Source organism: Drosophila montana, unplaced genomic scaffold (genome assembly GCF_035044405.1).
Source record: "Drosophila montana isolate Dmon_TW-CO22-7 unplaced genomic scaffold, ASM3504440v1 contig_2081_1, whole genome shotgun sequence".
Taxonomy (NCBI): domain Eukaryota; kingdom Metazoa; phylum Arthropoda; class Insecta; order Diptera; family Drosophilidae; genus Drosophila; species Drosophila montana.
Window position 1 is genome coordinate 951789 of NW_026996991.1, and position 18383 is coordinate 970171.

Consider the following 18383-nt stretch of genomic DNA (forward strand, 5'->3'; position numbering starts at 1 on the left):
TGGCAACCCTGGGTAGCAACAGTTTGTCTGTGCTGTGCGCTGCCAGCTGCGCTCATTATCCTTGCCAGCCTGAGCATGTGTGCCAGCAAATTGAGCTCTCCGCCGCAGTTGTTAACTTCAGCCACGCCTACTAAATCCCGCCTGCGTTTGCTATGCTTTTGCGGGCTGCTCATCTCCATTTACACGCTGTACGTGAAAATCCAGCTGGACCACGACGAGAACTACACGGCCATGTGCGATTTGGCCGAGAGAGTAAGCTGCACCGCGGTCTTCAAATCGGAGTGAGTCCTTTGCATGTTTAACTAAATCACATTCGACTCTTGTTTCATGCGCTTCTTGCAGCTATGGACGCGGCTTTGGACTCACGCAGCTGGTTTTTGGTAGAAGCACGAATTATTTAAATCCACCCAATGGCTCCATTGGAGTCGTTTTTTATACTCTCCTATTTTTATCCTGTAAGTCTTGTTTGTCCTTTGCTGATGTCATTCTGAAGTTTTGCCTCCCCTCCCCTTTGCCCCTGCAGCCTTCTACGAGCGCCGTTGGCTCTGCCAGCTGCAGTTGGTCGCCGCAGTTCTGACCCTTCTGCTCTGCGTCTACCTTGGAGGTCTGCTGCTCCTCGTGCTCTACGACTTCTGCCTGGTCTGCGTGCTCATCTATGCCGTGCACACGCTGCTCCTGCTGGAGGTCTATGGACGTAACAAGCGCCTCTATGCAATCAAAACAGCTGTCGAGTGAAATATATCACACATTTTTCATTGAATCTTATTGTTTCAAATACGGAATTAATTAATTCTTTTTTCTGCTGTGCAAAAAGACCACCGACCAACTGCTTTAAATAATAAAATATATTTAAGAGTATTTTATGATACTTTTAAATATTATTGCAATGTTTTCAGTATCTAATGAAACATGTAAAATAACACAATGAATATGTAAATAAACTTATTTTGATGAATGAAAATATGTGAATTTAAAAAAACTTAATTCTTTCGATAAACATTAAAAAACATATTAAATAATAAGGATCTCAAATCGAACCAAACGTCTGTTCTAACCGCGAACTGAGCCTTAGTTTAAAACGTAATCCGAGTCTTGGTTTAAATCGTAAACCGAGCCTTGGTTTGGTCTGTGAACCGAGGTGTGGTTTGAATTATCAATCGAGCCTTGGTTTGAAATGTGAACTGAGTCTTGGTTTGAACCGGGAACGGAGCCTTCGCTTAAGTTGTTAACCGAGCGTTGGTTTCAACTCTAAACCAAGCCCTGGTTCGAATCTCAAACCACCACAGTTTTGCGTGGATTTGCAATGCACTGCTTGTAATTAATGTAAAAATAGTTAAAGATAATTTAACAAGTCGCTAGCAGCTAAATTATGTGGGTCATTGGAGGGTTAAGCTGCCGACATGGACGTGCTCCCACAACCCAAGAAGTGCTTTTGCCTTCTGTTTTAGTAGCTTTTGCCTGGTCTTTGTCTACAAATCGCTCACTTTTGACCCCAACTCCACCCGGCACGTCTGCACATTTGCGACTCAATGCGGAGGTGGATCTCCCAGCACGTAGTTGAGCAATTAATTTTACAGTTCGCCCCTGTCTCTCACTCTCTGAATGGCTGTGTGTGGGTTGTTGTTGCTCGAATCCGGCTCAGTTGGAATGGTCGGTAGTAGGTGAGAATTGAGCACAATTAATTTGACATAAATTGAAAATCTAGATGGGCTACAAAGTATGATTCAATTAAAGCATCGCTTGATGATGCACAATGGTAGCGTTCGGAAATGATGCAGTAATAATTTTCAGATAACAATTAATCGATAAATAATCGATAGCTATTCAATTACTTCATTTATGGTTATTTGACGATCCTTTCAATCTCTAAACAAATATAAATGTATTTTTATAAATTAAACATCTATCTACAGTCACGGAACACCTTTTTCGATCCTCTATCTATGTTAACACTGTAATCGATAGTTAATCGATATGTTTTTAAGTACTTTAGGTATGAATATCTAAAGATAACACATCTGTTTATAGTTGATGACCACTTATCCCAACTTTTGATCTGTTTAGATATCTTTATGTATATGTTTTAAGCCCTCTCTACGAATCACTTTACATTAAGATTTTGATTTACGACGATAGCCCGTTAACAACATCAGATTAAAGTTTTAATAGCTTTCATTTTCTAAGTTGTCTATCTAATGCCTTTGATATAGGTTTTGAAGGATGACTTGGCCTCTTCTATGGAAACCGATTAATCGCAATCTTTATGCTTAGTTATCAATCAAATTCTAACCTCCAAAATATGCATATATATTACTCAAGCTATATCTACTTCAATCGCTTGACAGCTGAATAATTCGATTCATATCGAGACGATCTTTTCAGCCAGGCGCTACAAATTGTTGCCGAGACTTATGCTAAAAGCCCATCAAACGCATTTCAATTGCGCCTTCATAAACGATCCATCGATTGTGATCGGTACACACATGTGCGGCACTCTCCAGGGCTCCTCATATACTCCCAATTGGGGTCGCCTGTGGCACGATCTTCTTCAATTTTGACAAGGCAAACAAAACGCAAAACGGCAACAGGCTGGGACCGACAGCGGCAGCTGAGGGGAAGTCTGGCTGCGACGTTGTGTGGCAAACATGGCTGAAAAAACATTCACCCAGCGACGGAGTAGACTACTTTGCGCCAACGTATGTAACACTCTGGCATGGTAAAGAGGGGGCGGTGGGCAACAACAACAAAGACAACAACGACAACAAACACAATCACTCGCCAAATGATGTGCAGCCAAAAGAAGGCGAATCAGCCGCGTGGCAACCAGCAGAGCCGGAGGTGAAGCTCATCCGACAAACAATCGCAACCATCTAAGCCAGAGCAGAGCGCCGCTGATTGAGATTGAGATTTTTCTGGCAGGCGGCGATAGAACAGCAACAACAACAGCATAAAAGAGTGATCGACCAAAAAATACCCTGTTCTTATTGAATAACTATTTTGTTTGCTGTTCGATTTATGTGACAATTTTAAACAACTACAACTAAACAACTACATTTAAACTGCGCTAGCTCCTAAAATATGTTAGATATGCTTTAAAATATCGAAGTTAGCTATCGATATTTATCGATTTCGAGCTAATAAAGTCAATTAGCGACGGTATGAAACAATTTACAAGCTAAGCACTTGGCGTGCTACTGGTGATGTCGCTCGTTCCTCAAATACACAAAATATACCCATGAATATCTAAATTATGTATCGATATTTATCGATGTTAAGCCAGTAATGTCAGCTAGCGATAATTTGAACTAAATTCAAGCTGCGCGTGCAACAGATAATTTCGCTGACTTCCAAAATAAACAAGTTAAGCCTTTTCACATTAAAACTTGATGTCGATATTTATCGATTTCGGTCTTATGAGGTCAGCTAACCAGAATTAGAAGCACATTTTGATTATAAATGCTATAGTAGAGCCTACTTACCATGTTTACTTTCGATTCGTTCTAATACCGATGCGTTCTGACTGACATACTGATCTAGACATGTCCAACAATTTATGAACTCGACGCTGCCTGCTTCTGCCTGTTGCCTCACTTTCCACAACTTTATTATGCCCCTTTTTGGGCATTTCCAATGGGCACAGGGTATAACAACTGCAACAATGCAGCTCCAAAGTGTAACTGCAGCTGAGTTGGCGCTGTGAAGATGATCGTATGTGGCAGCTGCGGTTGCCACACGTAGCAGCCAGCAGCCAACAGCCAGCAGCAAGCGGCAAGCAGCCAACGCCAGATGAGCCGAGCGACATCAACTCATAAACGACTCTACCTCTGTCCCTGCCTCAGACTCTGTGTACGTGTGTGTGAGTGTGTGTTTGTGCATCCTCGACTTTCAGTTTCGTTTGCTGCAATTGGAGAGCAGCGCACGTCGAGCGTTTCATATAAATATGCGCAGTGGCTCCACATTGAGATCAGTCAGAATTTGGCGCTGCTTCGTGGCGCAAATATCCAAAAAACAAAACAAAAAAGTCAACCAAGTTCCCAAGTTCTCACGTGGAATATGTTCAAGTTATTTGGCCTAACGCTGTTGTTGACGGCGGCGGTGCTGGCACGCCCCGAGCCGCCAGTGAACTCATATCTGCCGCCCTCGCCCGGTGATAGCTACGGTGCGCCGGGTCAGGGACAGGGACAGGGACAGGGTGGCTTTGGCGGCAAACCCTCGGATAGCTATGGTGCTCCTGGTGCTGGCAACGGCAACGGCAACGGACGTCCCTCGAGCAGCTACGGTGCTCCTGGTCAGGGACAGGGACAGGGTGGCTTTGGCGGCAAACCCTCGGACACTTATGGCGCTCCTGGTGCTGGCAATGGCAACGGCAACGGTCGTCCCTCGAGCAGCTACGGTGCACCCGGACAGGGGCAAGGACAAGGCGGTTTCGGCGGGCGTCCTTCGAGCAGCTATGGCGCCCCTGGTCAGGGACAAGGCGGATTCGGCGGCAAGCCCTCGGATACCTATGGTGCTCCTGGTGCTGGCAACGGCAATGGACGTCCCTCAAGCAGCTATGGCGCGCCTGGTCAGGGACAAGGTGGAATTGGTGGTAAACCCTCAGATTCTTATGGTGCTCCTGGTGCTGGCAACGGCAACGGCAACGGACGTCCTTCGAGCAGCTATGGTGCTCCTGGTCAGGGTCAAGGACAGGGTGGTTTTGGTGGCAAACCCTCAGATAGCTATGGTGCTCCGGGTGCTGGCAACGGCAATGGACGTCCCTCAAGCAGCTATGGTGCACCTGGCCAGGGACAAGGCGGATTTGGTGGCAAACCTTCGGACACATACGGCGCTCCAGGTGCTGGCAACGGCAACGGTAACGGACGTCCCTCGAGCAGCTATGGTGCACCTGGCCAAGGACAAGGTGGTTTTGGTGGCAAACCCTCGGATACATATGGTGCTCCCGGTGCTGGTAATGGCAATGGTCGTCCATCGAGCAGCTACGGCGCGCCCGGTCAGGGTCAAGGACAGGGTGGTTTTGGTGGCAAACCCTCCGACTCATATGGTCCTCCCGCATCAGGTGCTGGCGCCGGCGGCGCTGGTGGCCCCGGTGCTGGTGCTGGTGCTGGTGCTGGTGGTGACTATGACAACGATGTAAGTAGCACATTGTTTGACCTGGGTTCTTACTTGGCTCCTTCCACACACGCACACACGAACAAAGATAAGCTCGCCTGGAGCTGAACGCTTCCCTGCCCATGCTGCACAGCACGCTCTGATCTCTTGCACCGCTCCGAATTGCTTGCGCCTCTCTCTCTCTCTCGCTATCTCTTAATCTCACTCCTATCTCTCACTTAACTCTATCTTGAACTGTCTCTATCTGTCTCTCTCTTTCTCTCTCCACACGCTCTCTCGCTGCCCCGTAGGAGCCAGCTAAATACGAATTTAATTACCAAGTTGAGGACGCTCCAAGTGGGCTCTCATTTGGGCATTCAGAGATGCGCGACGGTGACTTTACCACCGGCCAGTACAATGTTCTGTTGCCCGATGGAAGGAAGCAAGTAAGCGAGCTGGTCATCTAGCTGAGTGAACGCTGGGGAAACAGGACAAAGAATGCCACTACGAACGTAGCTAATCCTTGCCTCTTTCTTGTTCTCTTACAGATTGTCGAATACGAGGCGGATCAGCAGGGCTTCCGTCCACAGGTACGCTACGAGGGCGATGCCAATGGCAATGGTGGTCCTGGTGGTGCTGGCGGTCCTGGTGGAGCTGGCGGTCCTGGCGGTCAGGATTTGGGTCAGAATGGTTACTCCAGCGGTCGTCCAGGTGGTCAGGATCTGGGCCAGGGTGGTTACTCGAACGGACGTCCAGGCGGTCAGGATTTGGGTCAGAATGGTTACTCTGGTGGTCGTCCCGGCGGTCAAGACTTGGGACAAAATGGCTACTCCGGCGGTCGTCCAGGTGGTCAGGATCTGGGTCAAAATGGTTACTCCGGCGGTCGTCCCGGTGGTCAGGATCTGGGTCAGAATGGTTACTCCGGCGGTCGTCCCGGTGGTCAAGATTTAGGTCAAAATGGCTACTCCGGCGGTCGTCCAGGCGGCAATGGTGGCTCCGACGGTGGCCGTGTAATCATCGGAGGACGCGTGATTGGCCAGGACGGTGGTGATGGCCAGGGTTACTCGAGTGGCCGTCCCAACGGTCAAGATGGCGGCTTTGGACAAGACAACACGGACGGTCGGGGATACTCCAGCGGCAAGCCAGGCCAGGGACGCAACGGCAATGGCAACTTCGGACCCGGTGGCCAGAATGGCGACAACGATGGCAGCGGCTACAGATACTAGATACTAGGACCAACGACCACCGAATATGAGACACACTAGCTAGCATTTCAGACGAGTTATGGAAAGACGTAGAACAATATCTAGAACTTAAGAGACACCTTAGAACTATGAACTAGTTACCGTTACCCGCTTAACGGATTCACCAGATCTATCGCCCCACACTGTACTCTATACACATCTCACGCTATCTCATACTATCTCTTCCAACACAATATTTCCTCATCCAAACTTTGACTTCACTTAGGCTAAGCTCAACTTGTTGTAGTTGCATATGAGAAAAAAAAACATTCTGCTCACAAGCGGCAAAGAACCCAAAAAAAAAAATAATGGAATGAAGGAGAAGATATACAAATCAAGATTTGTTAAATATAAGAATTGATTGCCAATAAGTATGTGACGAAATAAAGACATATTTTTATAAAAAAAAACTATCTTGAATTGGCAGAAGCTCGGATTTGAGGATTATTCAAGAACGGCGACTGTTTTTATATTTGAAAAGCATAATTCGAGTTCATCAAGTTCCCATCATTGATCTCCTCCAATGCAGAACACTCAAAAGATAACATGAACTCGTAATCTTTTTGGCTATTCTACATTAAAATCTTAAAAATACATTAGAAGATTAATGTTGCTATAGAACGTGTTTTCTTAAAAGCCTGCTGAAGCTTGTTAAAAATTGCAGATATTATGATCCTACAACAGATCGCAAGTCTACGAGGATACCTTAAATGCAAATAAAGGATATAAAGAATCTGAGTGGATTTGGCTTTCTTTAAGGCTTGAATTGTGAACACAGTTGTTTGTCATTTTGTACTTGAGAACAGCGAAAATCTCTGGCAACACTTATTCACCATAAGTCGAATGAACCTGGATCTCTAAAATATTCCTCAATTCCGAGCATTTAAAAACCCTTTAGATCATTGCCTACTTTAATTTCTCAACATAAAACTAAAGCTTTTAATTAACATTTCTTAAATACAGTCATTTGTTTCAATATAATCACCGAAATTGGTCCAGGTATGATTCCAGAGGCGTGGATCGGCGCGCGGATCATCGGGCTTATTGGCAGGTGGCACTGCGGTGGCATTAAGCAGCTGCAGCTCCTTCAGCAAGAGCTCCAGCACCTTGGGATGCCTGACACAAAGATTGGGAATTTATTTACATTTTAATTGTAGTGATAGCCATACTCACTGCTTGGCCTGATTGCGCTGCTCGCAGGGATCATCGCGCACATTGAAGAGACAGGGCTCGATTAAGGGATTGCAGGCAATATCTGCTGCATCCTTTGGCTTGGGATCCGTGCAGATGACGTTGGCTGCTTCGCGCAGGCGTATCATATCCGCAGTTTTGGGCAACATTTTCAGCTGCTGCATGGCCTGGCCGGTGGCACTCTTCGCCACCGATTGCCAATCATAGTCGTGCGGATTGCGCATGCCCGCCGGCCCATACCAGCCATCCCAGGAGCCATTGTAGTTGGTGCCCTTGACCAGCTTCCAGTCGCCCATGCTGAGCGCGGCGCTGCCCCAGATGTCGTCTATGTTGTGCAGCACGCTCTTGCGCGGAGATGTCTCGTTCTTTAGCAGCGCCTGCCACAGGCTTATGCCATCCAGCTTAGCTGTGCCCAGCCTTACGAGCGCCGCCTCACCGCCCGCCGCTTCCACCAGCGTGGGCAACCAGTCCACAATGTGCATGGTCTGCTCCGCTGTGCGCGGGCGTTTGGTCAGTTGCGGCGACCAAACAAGCGCCGCACCACGCACACCGCCCTCCCAGAGCGTGTTCTTAACACCACGCAGGGGATAGTTGGAAGCAAAGTTGGAATTGAAGCCCTCCGCTGGGCCGCCATTATCCGTGGAGAAGACGATAATGGAATTCTCCAACATGCGAGATTTGCGCAGCTGCTCCACAATTTTGCCCACGGACTCATCCAAGGCGGTGACTAAGGCTAAAACAAAAACAAAAAAATTATAATAATTTCGACAAGCATATTATAAGAAATGCAAGTCCAACCCACCCGCATATTTGCGTCGTTTATAGTGTTGAATCGTGTCCAGTCTACGCACAGCGTCATCCTTGACGGGCAGCGGATTGTAGGGATTGCCCGAATGCACCGCCGCATGCGCCACGTAGAGGAACAGCGGACCCTTGGTGGCGTTGTGTTTGGATATCACATTCAGCGAATGCTGAGTAATCACATCCGTGCTGTATTGTCCATGCAGATCGTAGGCCACCTCAGTGCCATTGCGCATGTCCAGGCCCCAGTAGCCATGCTCCACAGCTGTGTGATCATTGTAATCATGGTGGCCCGACCAGTAGCCCACATGGCTGCTAAAGCCACGATAGAGCGGGGTATAAACACGCTGCCAGTGGCCCAAATGCCACTTGCCAGCAATGTGAGAGGTGTAGCTGCAAGGAATGAAAGGAATTTGTATTATTGCTGTATTAAGAAACAAAGCTTGACTTCTTACGAGCTCAAGAGCCGAATTGAAAGGTAAGCCACTTAATTGAGCCAAAAGGTCAAGGTCAACTCTGTGAAAACTTACCCCAAATCGTTGAGATATTGCGGCAGTATTTTCAGATCCAAAGGCAGGCCGCGCGGCTCAGCGGCAAAGAGCACCGTATGTTGCATGCCTGCACGAGAATTGGGGGCTAAGAAATCAGCTTAAGCCTGAATTTAAATAAACTCACCTGTGTGTATGGGATATTTGCCCGTCATGAGCGCTGAGCGTGAGGGCGTGCAAATTGGATTGACGTAGTAGCGATTCAGTATGAGACCCGAATAGGCCAATGCATCGATATTGGGCGTGGGAATCTGCGCCGAGCCACGGAAGCCCACATCATTGAAACCCTATAAAAAACAGAGCGGCAAATCAAAAAGAAATAATTGGCATGACTCTGGTTAAGCTCACTTACCAGATCATCCGCCAGAATAAAGATGATGTGCGGCTGTGCAACGACATAGCTGATGAGCAGCAAACATAGATGCAGCTGAAGATGGAGTTGCATATTGAATAGTTGCCTCATTTGCATTGTTTATACCCTGTACTCATGGCAAATGAACAAAAGAAAGGGCATCATAAAGTTGGTGGAATATACATATACGAAGGAAATGGCTGCTTTGAGCATATAAAGGATATAGAATATGGATCAGCATCAACTTCTGCGCTGATAGACATGTCTGATTACTTTATATGTTGGTTGATTTCCTCCGTTTTCTTGAAAATTAACAAGTATCAAATTCCAGCCTCAGACTTCAAACTATATCTGGCACATTTTAAGAACTATAGATTTCTGCACATCTACACAGACTGTTACTATATATTTTTACTAGATACCTCAACCACTTCTCTTCTTGGCGCAGAAGTATAGGGTAACTTCTAGTCTGGCGCATTCGACTAGGACACTGCAATGGGAATGGGGCAGGGCTTATGCGCTTGCAACGATTAGAGCTCATTAGTTGACTAATTACGCTGCACTCTCGAGACTCGAATGCGGGTTTATATTTGCTAGATACACATACTTGTGTATGCTAATTTCAGCAACATCTTGGTGCTGGGGTCTGTGCAATTGCAGCCATTGCCAATTGATTGGCTTTTGTATTTGCCGACTGACATTGAGTTCTCATTAGAGTAAAACTCGAAAAAAAGTGCCGATTCATATTTTGGCTTTGGGCCTAAAACTGGAACTGAACTGAATCAGCAGAATGTCAAGTTTATTATGTGAACTCGAATGTCTGTGTGCGAGCCGACATTCAATTGCGTAATAGATATGTTTACTTTAAAAAGTACTATATATATCGTATCCACTCTGAACGAAGAGTTAAGCTCGAAATGGAAATGTCTTTTATTGCGCTTATTTTTTATGGGCAGCATAACTCGTGGCTGACGCTGCCAACAGCTAATTAGCATGTGAATTGAACGTGGGGTTTGTCGACCCTTTTCCTCATTAGTGGGTCAAATAACTGACCAACAGTTGGCAACCAGACCAGACAATGGGCATACAGTGAAAGCTCTGCGAACGGACAGCCGCCAGAAGGCAACAAGCAAATCTTAATCGAATTAGTTGAGCAGGACGGAGCCCAAAAGCCGTGTGTGTTCCCTGGAGGAAGATTTAACTGTACAGATCAATTTGTCGAAAGATAAACCCAGTTACTCAAATAAAGCTTACGTATTAATATATTATAAAAATTTTAAATATTTGACTCACCCCTATAATGTTTTGTTTAAATAACTTATCCCATGAATTTCGTTTTACTTGACCACATTTATGATAAACAATGCCAGCTCTTTATCATTTATGCACAAACACAAATACTTTCAGTATTAATTTTTTTTAGCAAATTATAATGAGGCGTTAAGAGGCGCGCGTGCAAACAATTGATTTAATTTATGAGCACTGCACGCACTTAAAACTCTTTTTTATATATCTTTCATTTTCTATTTTAGCGCCAAAATTAATTTAAAAAATGAGCGCAGATTCAAACCGCTTCTCAGCACGTGCCAAATGCGACTGACCAAACGTTGGCCGCTCTTTAACGCTTACCGCGCTGTTGTCTGCGCCGGCGTCGCTGACCCTCTCTCTCAGCAAACGATAAACAGCGAAAGTCGCATGCGCTGTGAAATGCGCCGTCAACAGCGACAGCGACAGCTTCAAGTTCGATATGTAAACAGAGAGCCAACCAGGCACAACACGCAGTGAGAGCGCGACAACGGCGTTGCCAGACATTCTCAATAAATACATTTTTGTTTATGTTTTCAACCAACAATAACAAATTGCAATTAAACATTATAATTTTTCTTTATTAAAATACATAGAAGAATTTTCGGTAAAGTTTAAGTGCAGTTTTCTCAATATTTAAGTCATCTGATGAGCAAACGTAATAAATTTAAATTATGAACTTACATACCAAGTAAGTGTTAAATCTTTTAAGCACGCATTTAAGATCAGAATATGAGAATATAAGCCTAAGGCTGTACACTTAAATAACCACTGCCAATTTTAGCTATAGTTAAGTTTTGTTTGCGATTTTCATAACCTACACGAGAAATTTTAAAAACAGCCGGACATTATATACCAAACTTAAAATTGGCCAACACGACACACTATTGTACACAAATGTACACTATCGAAATAATTAGAAACATTACACAGGCAATTTTGATTGAGAGCTTTTAGGGGAAATACATTCCAGCACGTCCAAGCCAATGTATTATTACAGTAGCAGCCAACAGGAGAATCTTTAGAGTATTTCAAGATCGACGTGACGTATTTCTGGAAAATGTGTCTAGACAAAAACAAACGATTGTTTTCAGCAGGTATAAAAGATTAAAAAATAATTTAAGCTCACCCGCAAATTCATTTCGATGCGATCAATTTCTCCACCCATCAGGTCCACAATGCTTTCTCCCTGGTCGAGCAAGAAACCCTCCAGATCATCGACATTACGAAAGCCTCGCACAATCTGAAAAATAGACTATTTATTGCATACCAGAAACATGATATTATTTTCAATATTTACATACCGCTAGCAACTTGTTCAAATCTTGTTTGTCCAAATACGAACGCGTCAGTTCGCGTCCATCAAAGTCTAGCTCAGCCTGTACAAACAAATCTATTAATGGGGGTTTCAAAGCATCCTTTTACCAACCTTATATCGCACTCGACCATTGCCAATGTCTATGCCTTTGACATCGTAAATAGCGCGAATCATCACATCAGCCTCTAGGGCTGCATTGATCTTCTCCAAACGATCCATGGATATGGAGACGCCGACCAGCGCATTGGCATTTGTGTATATAATAAAGGAAGCAACAGCACCCAACAGCGCACCAATAGCTAAAGAACCAGCCGCATCAAATATATGGGAGCCTGTGTAGCTGCTCAGGCCCATGCAGCCGGCAGCAATCATGACACCAGCCACAGCTGCAGCATCTTCGCAAAGCACCACATTTACGCAGGGATCCTTGCCGGCAATTACTGCAAATCAAAATTCTCAAAGGATTGCGTAGCTAATATGGAGAAATGCCTACCATAATCTTTGAAGCTCATATTATTTACTTTTGCTGAACGCTTCAATTCATTGATGGCCACCATGAGCGTGGCGCCCTCGGAAACAAGCGAGCCTGCGAGTATACAATAAACCCAAAAAAGATCTGTGATGGGCTGCGGATGAAGAATGCCCTCGATGCCATGGTAGATGGATAAGCCGCTGCCCACGCAGAAGATGCCAACGCCAGAGATGAGTGATGAGACGTAGCGCATGTTCATATAGCCATAGGGATGATCCGTATCGGGTAACTGTGATGACTTGTAGATGCCAAACGCCAGTATTAGCTGATTGATCAGATCTGCCAGCGAGTGTATGACCTCCGCAAACATGCTGTGCGATCCGCTATACATCCATCCGCCTGTCTTAAACAGCAGATTGGCTGCATTGCTGAAAATGTAAATGGATAAGTCAACAAGTTAAAATAAATTATTAATGCACTCACATAGCAATGGCCGTGGCCACCACTTGACCAGACTTCTCCGCATTCGTATTATTATCTGCCAGCCCCTTGGTGCGTGAGCCCACCTCTCGTCGATAGTCGCGCAGGCGACGCTTCACCGTAAACACATCTATGTTCGTATACATTAGCGTCGCATTGTTTCCTGACCTCTGTCAACAGAGATGAACTTACTCTGCTGATACTGTTTGCGCTCCACCTCGCGCTTGAGTCGTTCCCGAACAATGCCTTCCTTCGAGCCCCACACTTCCAGCGCTTTGGCCTCGACATCGCGTCGCCAGTAAACGGTCATGGGCGGTTCCTGTTCGTAGGGCGAGCGGCGCTTGATTTTGGGCAGTTTCTCCAGATCCGAGATGGTTAGCATGAAATCAGATAAGGCGCGCGCGGGAGTCACAAAATTCCGCTCCAGTGACATACGGTAATCAAAACGCGGTCGCTTTGGCGTCGGCGTGGTGGTCACTGATGGCGCTGGTGGCACTGACGACGCAGTTGGCGCTCTTTCTACACCATCCTTGCGCAGCAGCGCAATAGCGGTTGGCGCTGGTGGAGATGGTGCGCTGGATGGCGGTGTGGCCTTTTCCATGCCTGATGTATTCGACATGGGCATTACGTTTATGGCGGGTTCGTTAAGCTTGGCCACCGGCGACAATTCCGTCTTTTCGAATACAATTTCATTGATCTTCGAGTCCTCAATAGTCGTGGTAATTGAGAGTATGCCCTTGGAGGTTTTAATTTCAAAGTTCTTCGTCTGTACGACGGGCATTTTTTTATCTTTGTCGTCTAGCTTTTTCTGTTCAGATTTTTCGGCAGAAGCCTCCAAGGTCAGATCTTTAAGATCATGCCCCTTTTCACCGCTTGCGGTGCAGCGCACCTGCATGGACCAAAAATTGGTGTTGACTTCTCCTCCTCCTCCTCCACCCAGGCGACTGCGTGCTTGTAGACGCAGCGTCGCGCACTCATTGCATTGCAGGCCATAGGACCAGGAGCCAAAGTGTACATGTTGGCGCCCCCATAAGCTAGCGGCTCGCGTGAACTGTTGTTGTTTGCGATGCAACAGCAACACGCCGCGCATCAACATGCTGCAGCCGCCACCAAAATCAGCTGGCTAAATGTTCTAAAAAGCAATAGCTATAAGAATCAGGTTGAGGTTCATGACTATATATGTCACTTACGCAGCGCACAGTTCACAGATTTCAATCTGTTGATGTCGTTTCGTGTTTGTTGCCGTTTCACTTTTCGGCGGACTACGTCATGCAGAGTGTATGTATTCTTATTTGTGGACTTTGCTTGTTGCTACTGGTGATCAATTGGAATGGAAATGTGCCAAGTACGCTGCAGTAGTTGTCAATGCCAAAATTTTGCACTTACTTTTCTGCTTGTTGCGTTCAATTTACAAAATTTAAGTGGCTAAATATAATTTAGAAGCTCCCGGCTGTTGTTTTAGCTAAAGAAAAAATTATATCGACTATCGATAACTGCCATATGCACTAGATGCTAATGTTTGCCAACACTGCCGCAACAGCTGTTCGTCGTATACTTATGCCTGAGGCATAGGTTTAATGTTGTAACGAATGCTATTATGCACTATGAACTTAAATATTTATTTATTTTTATTTTAAGTATTCAGATGTTCAGATGTGGCTTATATATTGTATTAGATATTTAAGGAATTGTTGGCGTTGGTTAGCATTGGTTAGGTCTATGCATTAGCAACTATATATTTTAGTTAATAGAATAATTATGATGCCTAACAAATGCCTGATACAGAGGGTATTCAACCGTCGACTCATCAGTTTTCTATAATCTGGTGTTTTGTTCCCTGTCGCGCTTCTTAGCCACTGCCGGTTTTGTAACCATAATTTTTTTCGTTCTGAATTTAATTTATTGATTTTTGTTGTTAACAAATGTCGCTGCTACTACAACGTGCTGCAAAACTCATAACGCGTAATACGCTGCCCCTGAAAGCTGCAAGCAGATGTTGCTACTCCAAAGACACGATTTTGGGTGACGGCAGCGAAGTGCTAGTGGAGCGCCTGGAAGGCAACCAGAAGGGCATAACAGTGTTGGGACTAAATAGGCCGGCTGCGAAAAATGCCTTCAGTCGTGGCCTGGTTAACACATTCACGGATATTCTGCAGGAAATCAAGCGGGACAACGGCTCTAGAGTAGTTGTGCTGCGCAGTCTCACACCAGGCATCTTTTGTGCTGGGGCCGATTTGAAAGAACGTAGAGGTAGGGGATGTAGCTCAGTGGTAGAGCGTTCGCTTTGCATGTGAAAGGCCCCGGGTTCAATCCCCGGCATCTCCAGCAGCTTACTTTTTATATATTTCTTTATTTAATATTTTTTTATATTGAATTAATTATTTTTGTTGCCAGGTATGACCACAGAGGAGACCAGTGAATTTGTGACCCAGCTGCGTGGCCTGCTCATTAGCATCGAGCAGCTGCCTATGCCTGTAATTGCGGCCCTCGATGGCGCTGCCTTGGGCGGCGGCCTAGAAATGGCCCTGGCCTGTGACATACGCACAGCTGCCACGAATGCAAAGATGGGTCTTGTGGAGACGCGACTGGCTATTATACCGGGCGCTGGTGGCACTCAGCGTTTACCCCGCATACTCTCACCCGCACTGGCCAAGGAGCTAATATTCACAGCTCGCGTACTGGACGGCACCGAGGCCAAGCAACTGGGTCTGGTCAATCATGTAGTGGAGCAGAATGAAACAAAGGATGCGGCTTATCAGCAGGCTGTCAAGCTGGCCGAGGAAATACTGCCCAACGGGCCGGTGGGCGTGCGCATGGCCAAACTGGCCATAGACAAGGGCATGCAGGTGGATCTAAATACAGGCTACTCAATCGAGGAGGTGTGCTATGCACAGGTCATACCCACCAAGGATCGTCTGGAAGGACTGGCAGCTTTTGCCGAGAAACGCAAGCCTGTCTACAAGGGCGAATAGGCTTGACCTAACAGAGGTTGGCTCTAAGCCAAAGCAGAGCATTTATTAGATTGTTATTCAACTATTTTGTCTGTTATTTTTTTAAATGAATTTAAATAATAACTAATGCAAACGTAGTGCTTTATACTAGTGCTAGTTGAAGATCGTATTTCTATTAAGCTGTCGGCTTGCTAGTAATTAGTAGTTATACACTTGCTGAGGGTAGCCCAAATTTCTTCATGCATTTTGTTAAGCATAGAGGAAGATATCTGCCAATGCCATAAGTTTTTATCTTCTTGATATTTGTCAAACAGTCGAGTGAATATAGTGATATATAATAGTCCAAATCTTATCAGCATGGCAGCATAATATACTATGTTAAGAAGGAATAGAGCTATGTATATAATATTCCATTTCTCAAGGATGATAAATTGAATAGAAAAGTATTCTCTTAAATTGGGGAAAAAAACTTGGCCCGGCTTTTTGGTTATATGTATATTCTGTAAGGGTATTTAATTTTCGACACTCCCAAAGATAACTGTTTCTTCATGCTACTCGGATGACGTGGATCCCAATTGTTGCTGCAGTTAGTCATGTTGAATGCTAATTGCTGCTATTAAATCCCAGCTTGACTGTTCATGTGATTTATGTTCCCACAAAGCAAATCCGACTTACATGCAAAAAATATCTCCGCCTATGCGGAAATTGTCATTTCTATAGAAATGTATTGAGAATTGTTTAGAAAGCGCCAGACAAGCGCATTCCATAACTTCAGATTGACTGAGTAAAGTCATTTATTGGAACATTGTGCATGTACATACTATATATACTATATTTATGTGTAAGCGTATTTAATTTAGTTTTTTTCAGCTATTCAGTTACTTTTTAAGTGCCGGCGCAAACAATGAGCTTTTGTTTCGCCAAAACAAAATAAACACGCTTTTATATAAACAAAAATATACTGAATGAAAGGCGTTAACTGGTAGTTAAAACAAAAAGCAATGCGGGTGCGTGCCGCTTGTCGACGGCAGACGCAGACGCAGCCGCTCAAGGAGGCAGCTGTCATAATTATTGACTAGCCGCCGCTTGTCACCCACAGCAGCTGACCCACTTGCCACGCCTAGATGCCGCATAATGCCCTGCCAAGGGGCAGGCTACGGGGTAGACATCAAACGCCCATTCAATTAACATGCAACACCGTGTTTGACATCATGCAAGGTCAGTAGCCGCGGCTCTTGACTGGATGCGAAGTGTGTGTGTTTTAAGTATTTTAGACTTGACTCCGCAGCTGACTCAGTATCGGTCATTTGGCGAATCAGATGCGACAATCTAAAGACAACTAATGCCAAGCGCACTTTGCATACTAATCAATTAATGAATTAATTGCCTAGACACACGGTTGATGAGCTCGAACTGGACAGAAAATTAGATCCCAAAATAAAACGAATACAAAAACACACACATTGCACAATGTGAAGGCTGTTCCGGAAACAATTGCGGAAGCATATCGATTTGTTTATGCCCATTAACATTAACATTATTGTTGTTAATAATAATAATATTATTATAAAACAAAAAGGTACGAAAATATATTACGTGCTACGGCAGTTGTGTACAAAACGAGTTTCATGCATTTTTAATGCAATGAGCATTATTTGCTTGGACGAAATACATATGAATGTATGTCTGTATGCTGGGCTCGCGATTTGCATTGCAATGGATCAGCTTATGGGCGTACACCCTGTAAAAGTGAAAAAATAAAAAAAACAAAACAAAGCAAAAATCACACAACTCAAATGATACAATGTTTTCCAGGTATTTGTACTTTAAAACGGCGACATGTCGAGTGTTAACAATGAGATTACAAACACGTCAAGCTAATGGCAACAAACGAGGCATGACTTAAGATGGCAAATCGTATTATACCCTGTAACCATTCCTAATTGAAAAAAAAATATGCTGTTTTTGAAGCTATCCAAATGTATATGACAGGCAAAAAGATGCATTTAGTAACTCACAAAGTACAAATATTTGATCTTTAAGATGATAACAAATTTGGAATACAGCTTGAGCTCTGTGCTTATTGGACACCTCGCCGAAAACTAAATCAAAAGCTTGGCTTTGCTTTGCTTTTGAATGTAATTCCCAAGTTCCGAAAATTGCACAACAAACGAACGATAATTATGGCAGTTATCTACGAATAAAGTTTGTGTAGTGTGGGAAAAGAAAAAGCACCAGCAGGACCAGCATGAATATAGGGTATATTTTGGCCAGGCACTCTTCAAAATCTAACTTGTCTTGCGTTTTTAATATATTTTGTATATCCCCCGTCATCACACTTGCATATACATAGATTATATATACTCCTGTGTCTATACAACTTCTTAGTTAATCATTAAACTAATTGAACTTTGGCCAATGTTTTGCTGATAAAAACACAGCTTTCCATATTTATCTATAACTTCACATAATGTCAACCTTCGGCATTGTGTATATAGTACGTCATATGTTGCGCATATCTACCTGGTATCTAAAAAGGTGCTTGTAACTTATGGCCACAAATTAAAGATACACGGGGGCAACAAATTAACAACCAATCAATTTAGACAATTACGTCAAATTGATAAATAGAA

General features: G+C 44.6%; 5 protein-coding genes and 1 non-coding gene across 7 annotated transcripts; 4 read left to right on the forward strand and 2 right to left on the reverse strand.

The window, feature by feature from the left end:
- On the forward strand, positions 1-849 carry Vkor (Vitamin-K epoxide reductase). Its single transcript, XM_064679995.1, has 3 exons — positions 1-281; positions 343-455; positions 524-849. Exons 1-3 carry the CDS (start codon positions 76-78, stop codon positions 733-735), a joined length of 531 nt encoding a protein of 176 aa, XP_064536065.1. The 5' UTR covers positions 1-75; the 3' UTR covers positions 736-849.
- Positions 850-4005: 3156 nt separating this feature from the next.
- resilin lies at positions 4006-6706 on the forward strand. 2 transcript variants are annotated; one of them, XM_064679992.1, is made up of 3 exons: positions 4006-5130; positions 5400-5534; positions 5637-6706. In XM_064679992.1, exons 1-3 carry the CDS (start codon positions 4054-4056, stop codon positions 6312-6314), a joined length of 1890 nt encoding a protein of 629 aa, XP_064536062.1. In that variant the 5' UTR covers positions 4006-4053; the 3' UTR covers positions 6315-6706. The 2 variants fall into 2 exon arrangements, with proteins under 2 accessions (XP_064536062.1, XP_064536061.1); XM_064679991.1 differs by lacking the exon at positions 5400-5534 and having other exon boundaries at positions 4008-5130.
- On the reverse strand, positions 6673-10753 carry LOC135426730 (arylsulfatase B). Its single transcript, XM_064679994.1, has 8 exons — positions 10518-10753; positions 9225-9351; positions 9000-9159; positions 8855-8942; positions 8326-8717; positions 7506-8256; positions 7038-7448; positions 6673-6916 (listed from the first exon to the last, which is right to left on the reverse strand). Exons 2-7 carry the CDS (start codon positions 9339-9341, stop codon positions 7286-7288), a joined length of 1671 nt encoding a protein of 556 aa, XP_064536064.1. The 5' UTR covers positions 9342-9351; positions 10518-10753; the 3' UTR covers positions 6673-6916; positions 7038-7285.
- Positions 10754-11089: 336 nt separating this feature from the next.
- Positions 11090-14263, reverse strand: ZnT49B (Zinc transporter 49B). The gene is made up of 8 exons (XM_064679889.1): positions 13990-14263; positions 12992-13931; positions 12803-12929; positions 12341-12747; positions 11959-12287; positions 11834-11908; positions 11659-11772; positions 11090-11595 (listed from the first exon to the last, which is right to left on the reverse strand). Exons 2-8 carry the CDS (start codon positions 13893-13895, stop codon positions 11551-11553), a joined length of 2001 nt encoding a protein of 666 aa, XP_064535959.1. The 5' UTR covers positions 13896-13931; positions 13990-14263; the 3' UTR covers positions 11090-11550.
- A 365-nt stretch (positions 14264-14628) lies between these two features.
- Positions 14629-15887, forward strand: LOC135426733 (methylglutaconyl-CoA hydratase, mitochondrial). Its single transcript, XM_064679997.1, has 2 exons — positions 14629-15049; positions 15194-15887. The coding sequence occupies exons 1-2, from the start codon at positions 14722-14724 to the stop codon at positions 15769-15771; spliced, it is 906 nt and encodes a 301-aa protein (XP_064536067.1). The 5' UTR covers positions 14629-14721; the 3' UTR covers positions 15772-15887.
- Positions 15053-15124, forward strand: TRNAA-UGC (transfer RNA alanine (anticodon UGC)). Its single transcript has one exon. It is a non-coding gene; the product is annotated as a tRNA-Ala (tRNA).
- Positions 15888-18383: the final 2496 nt, after the last annotated feature.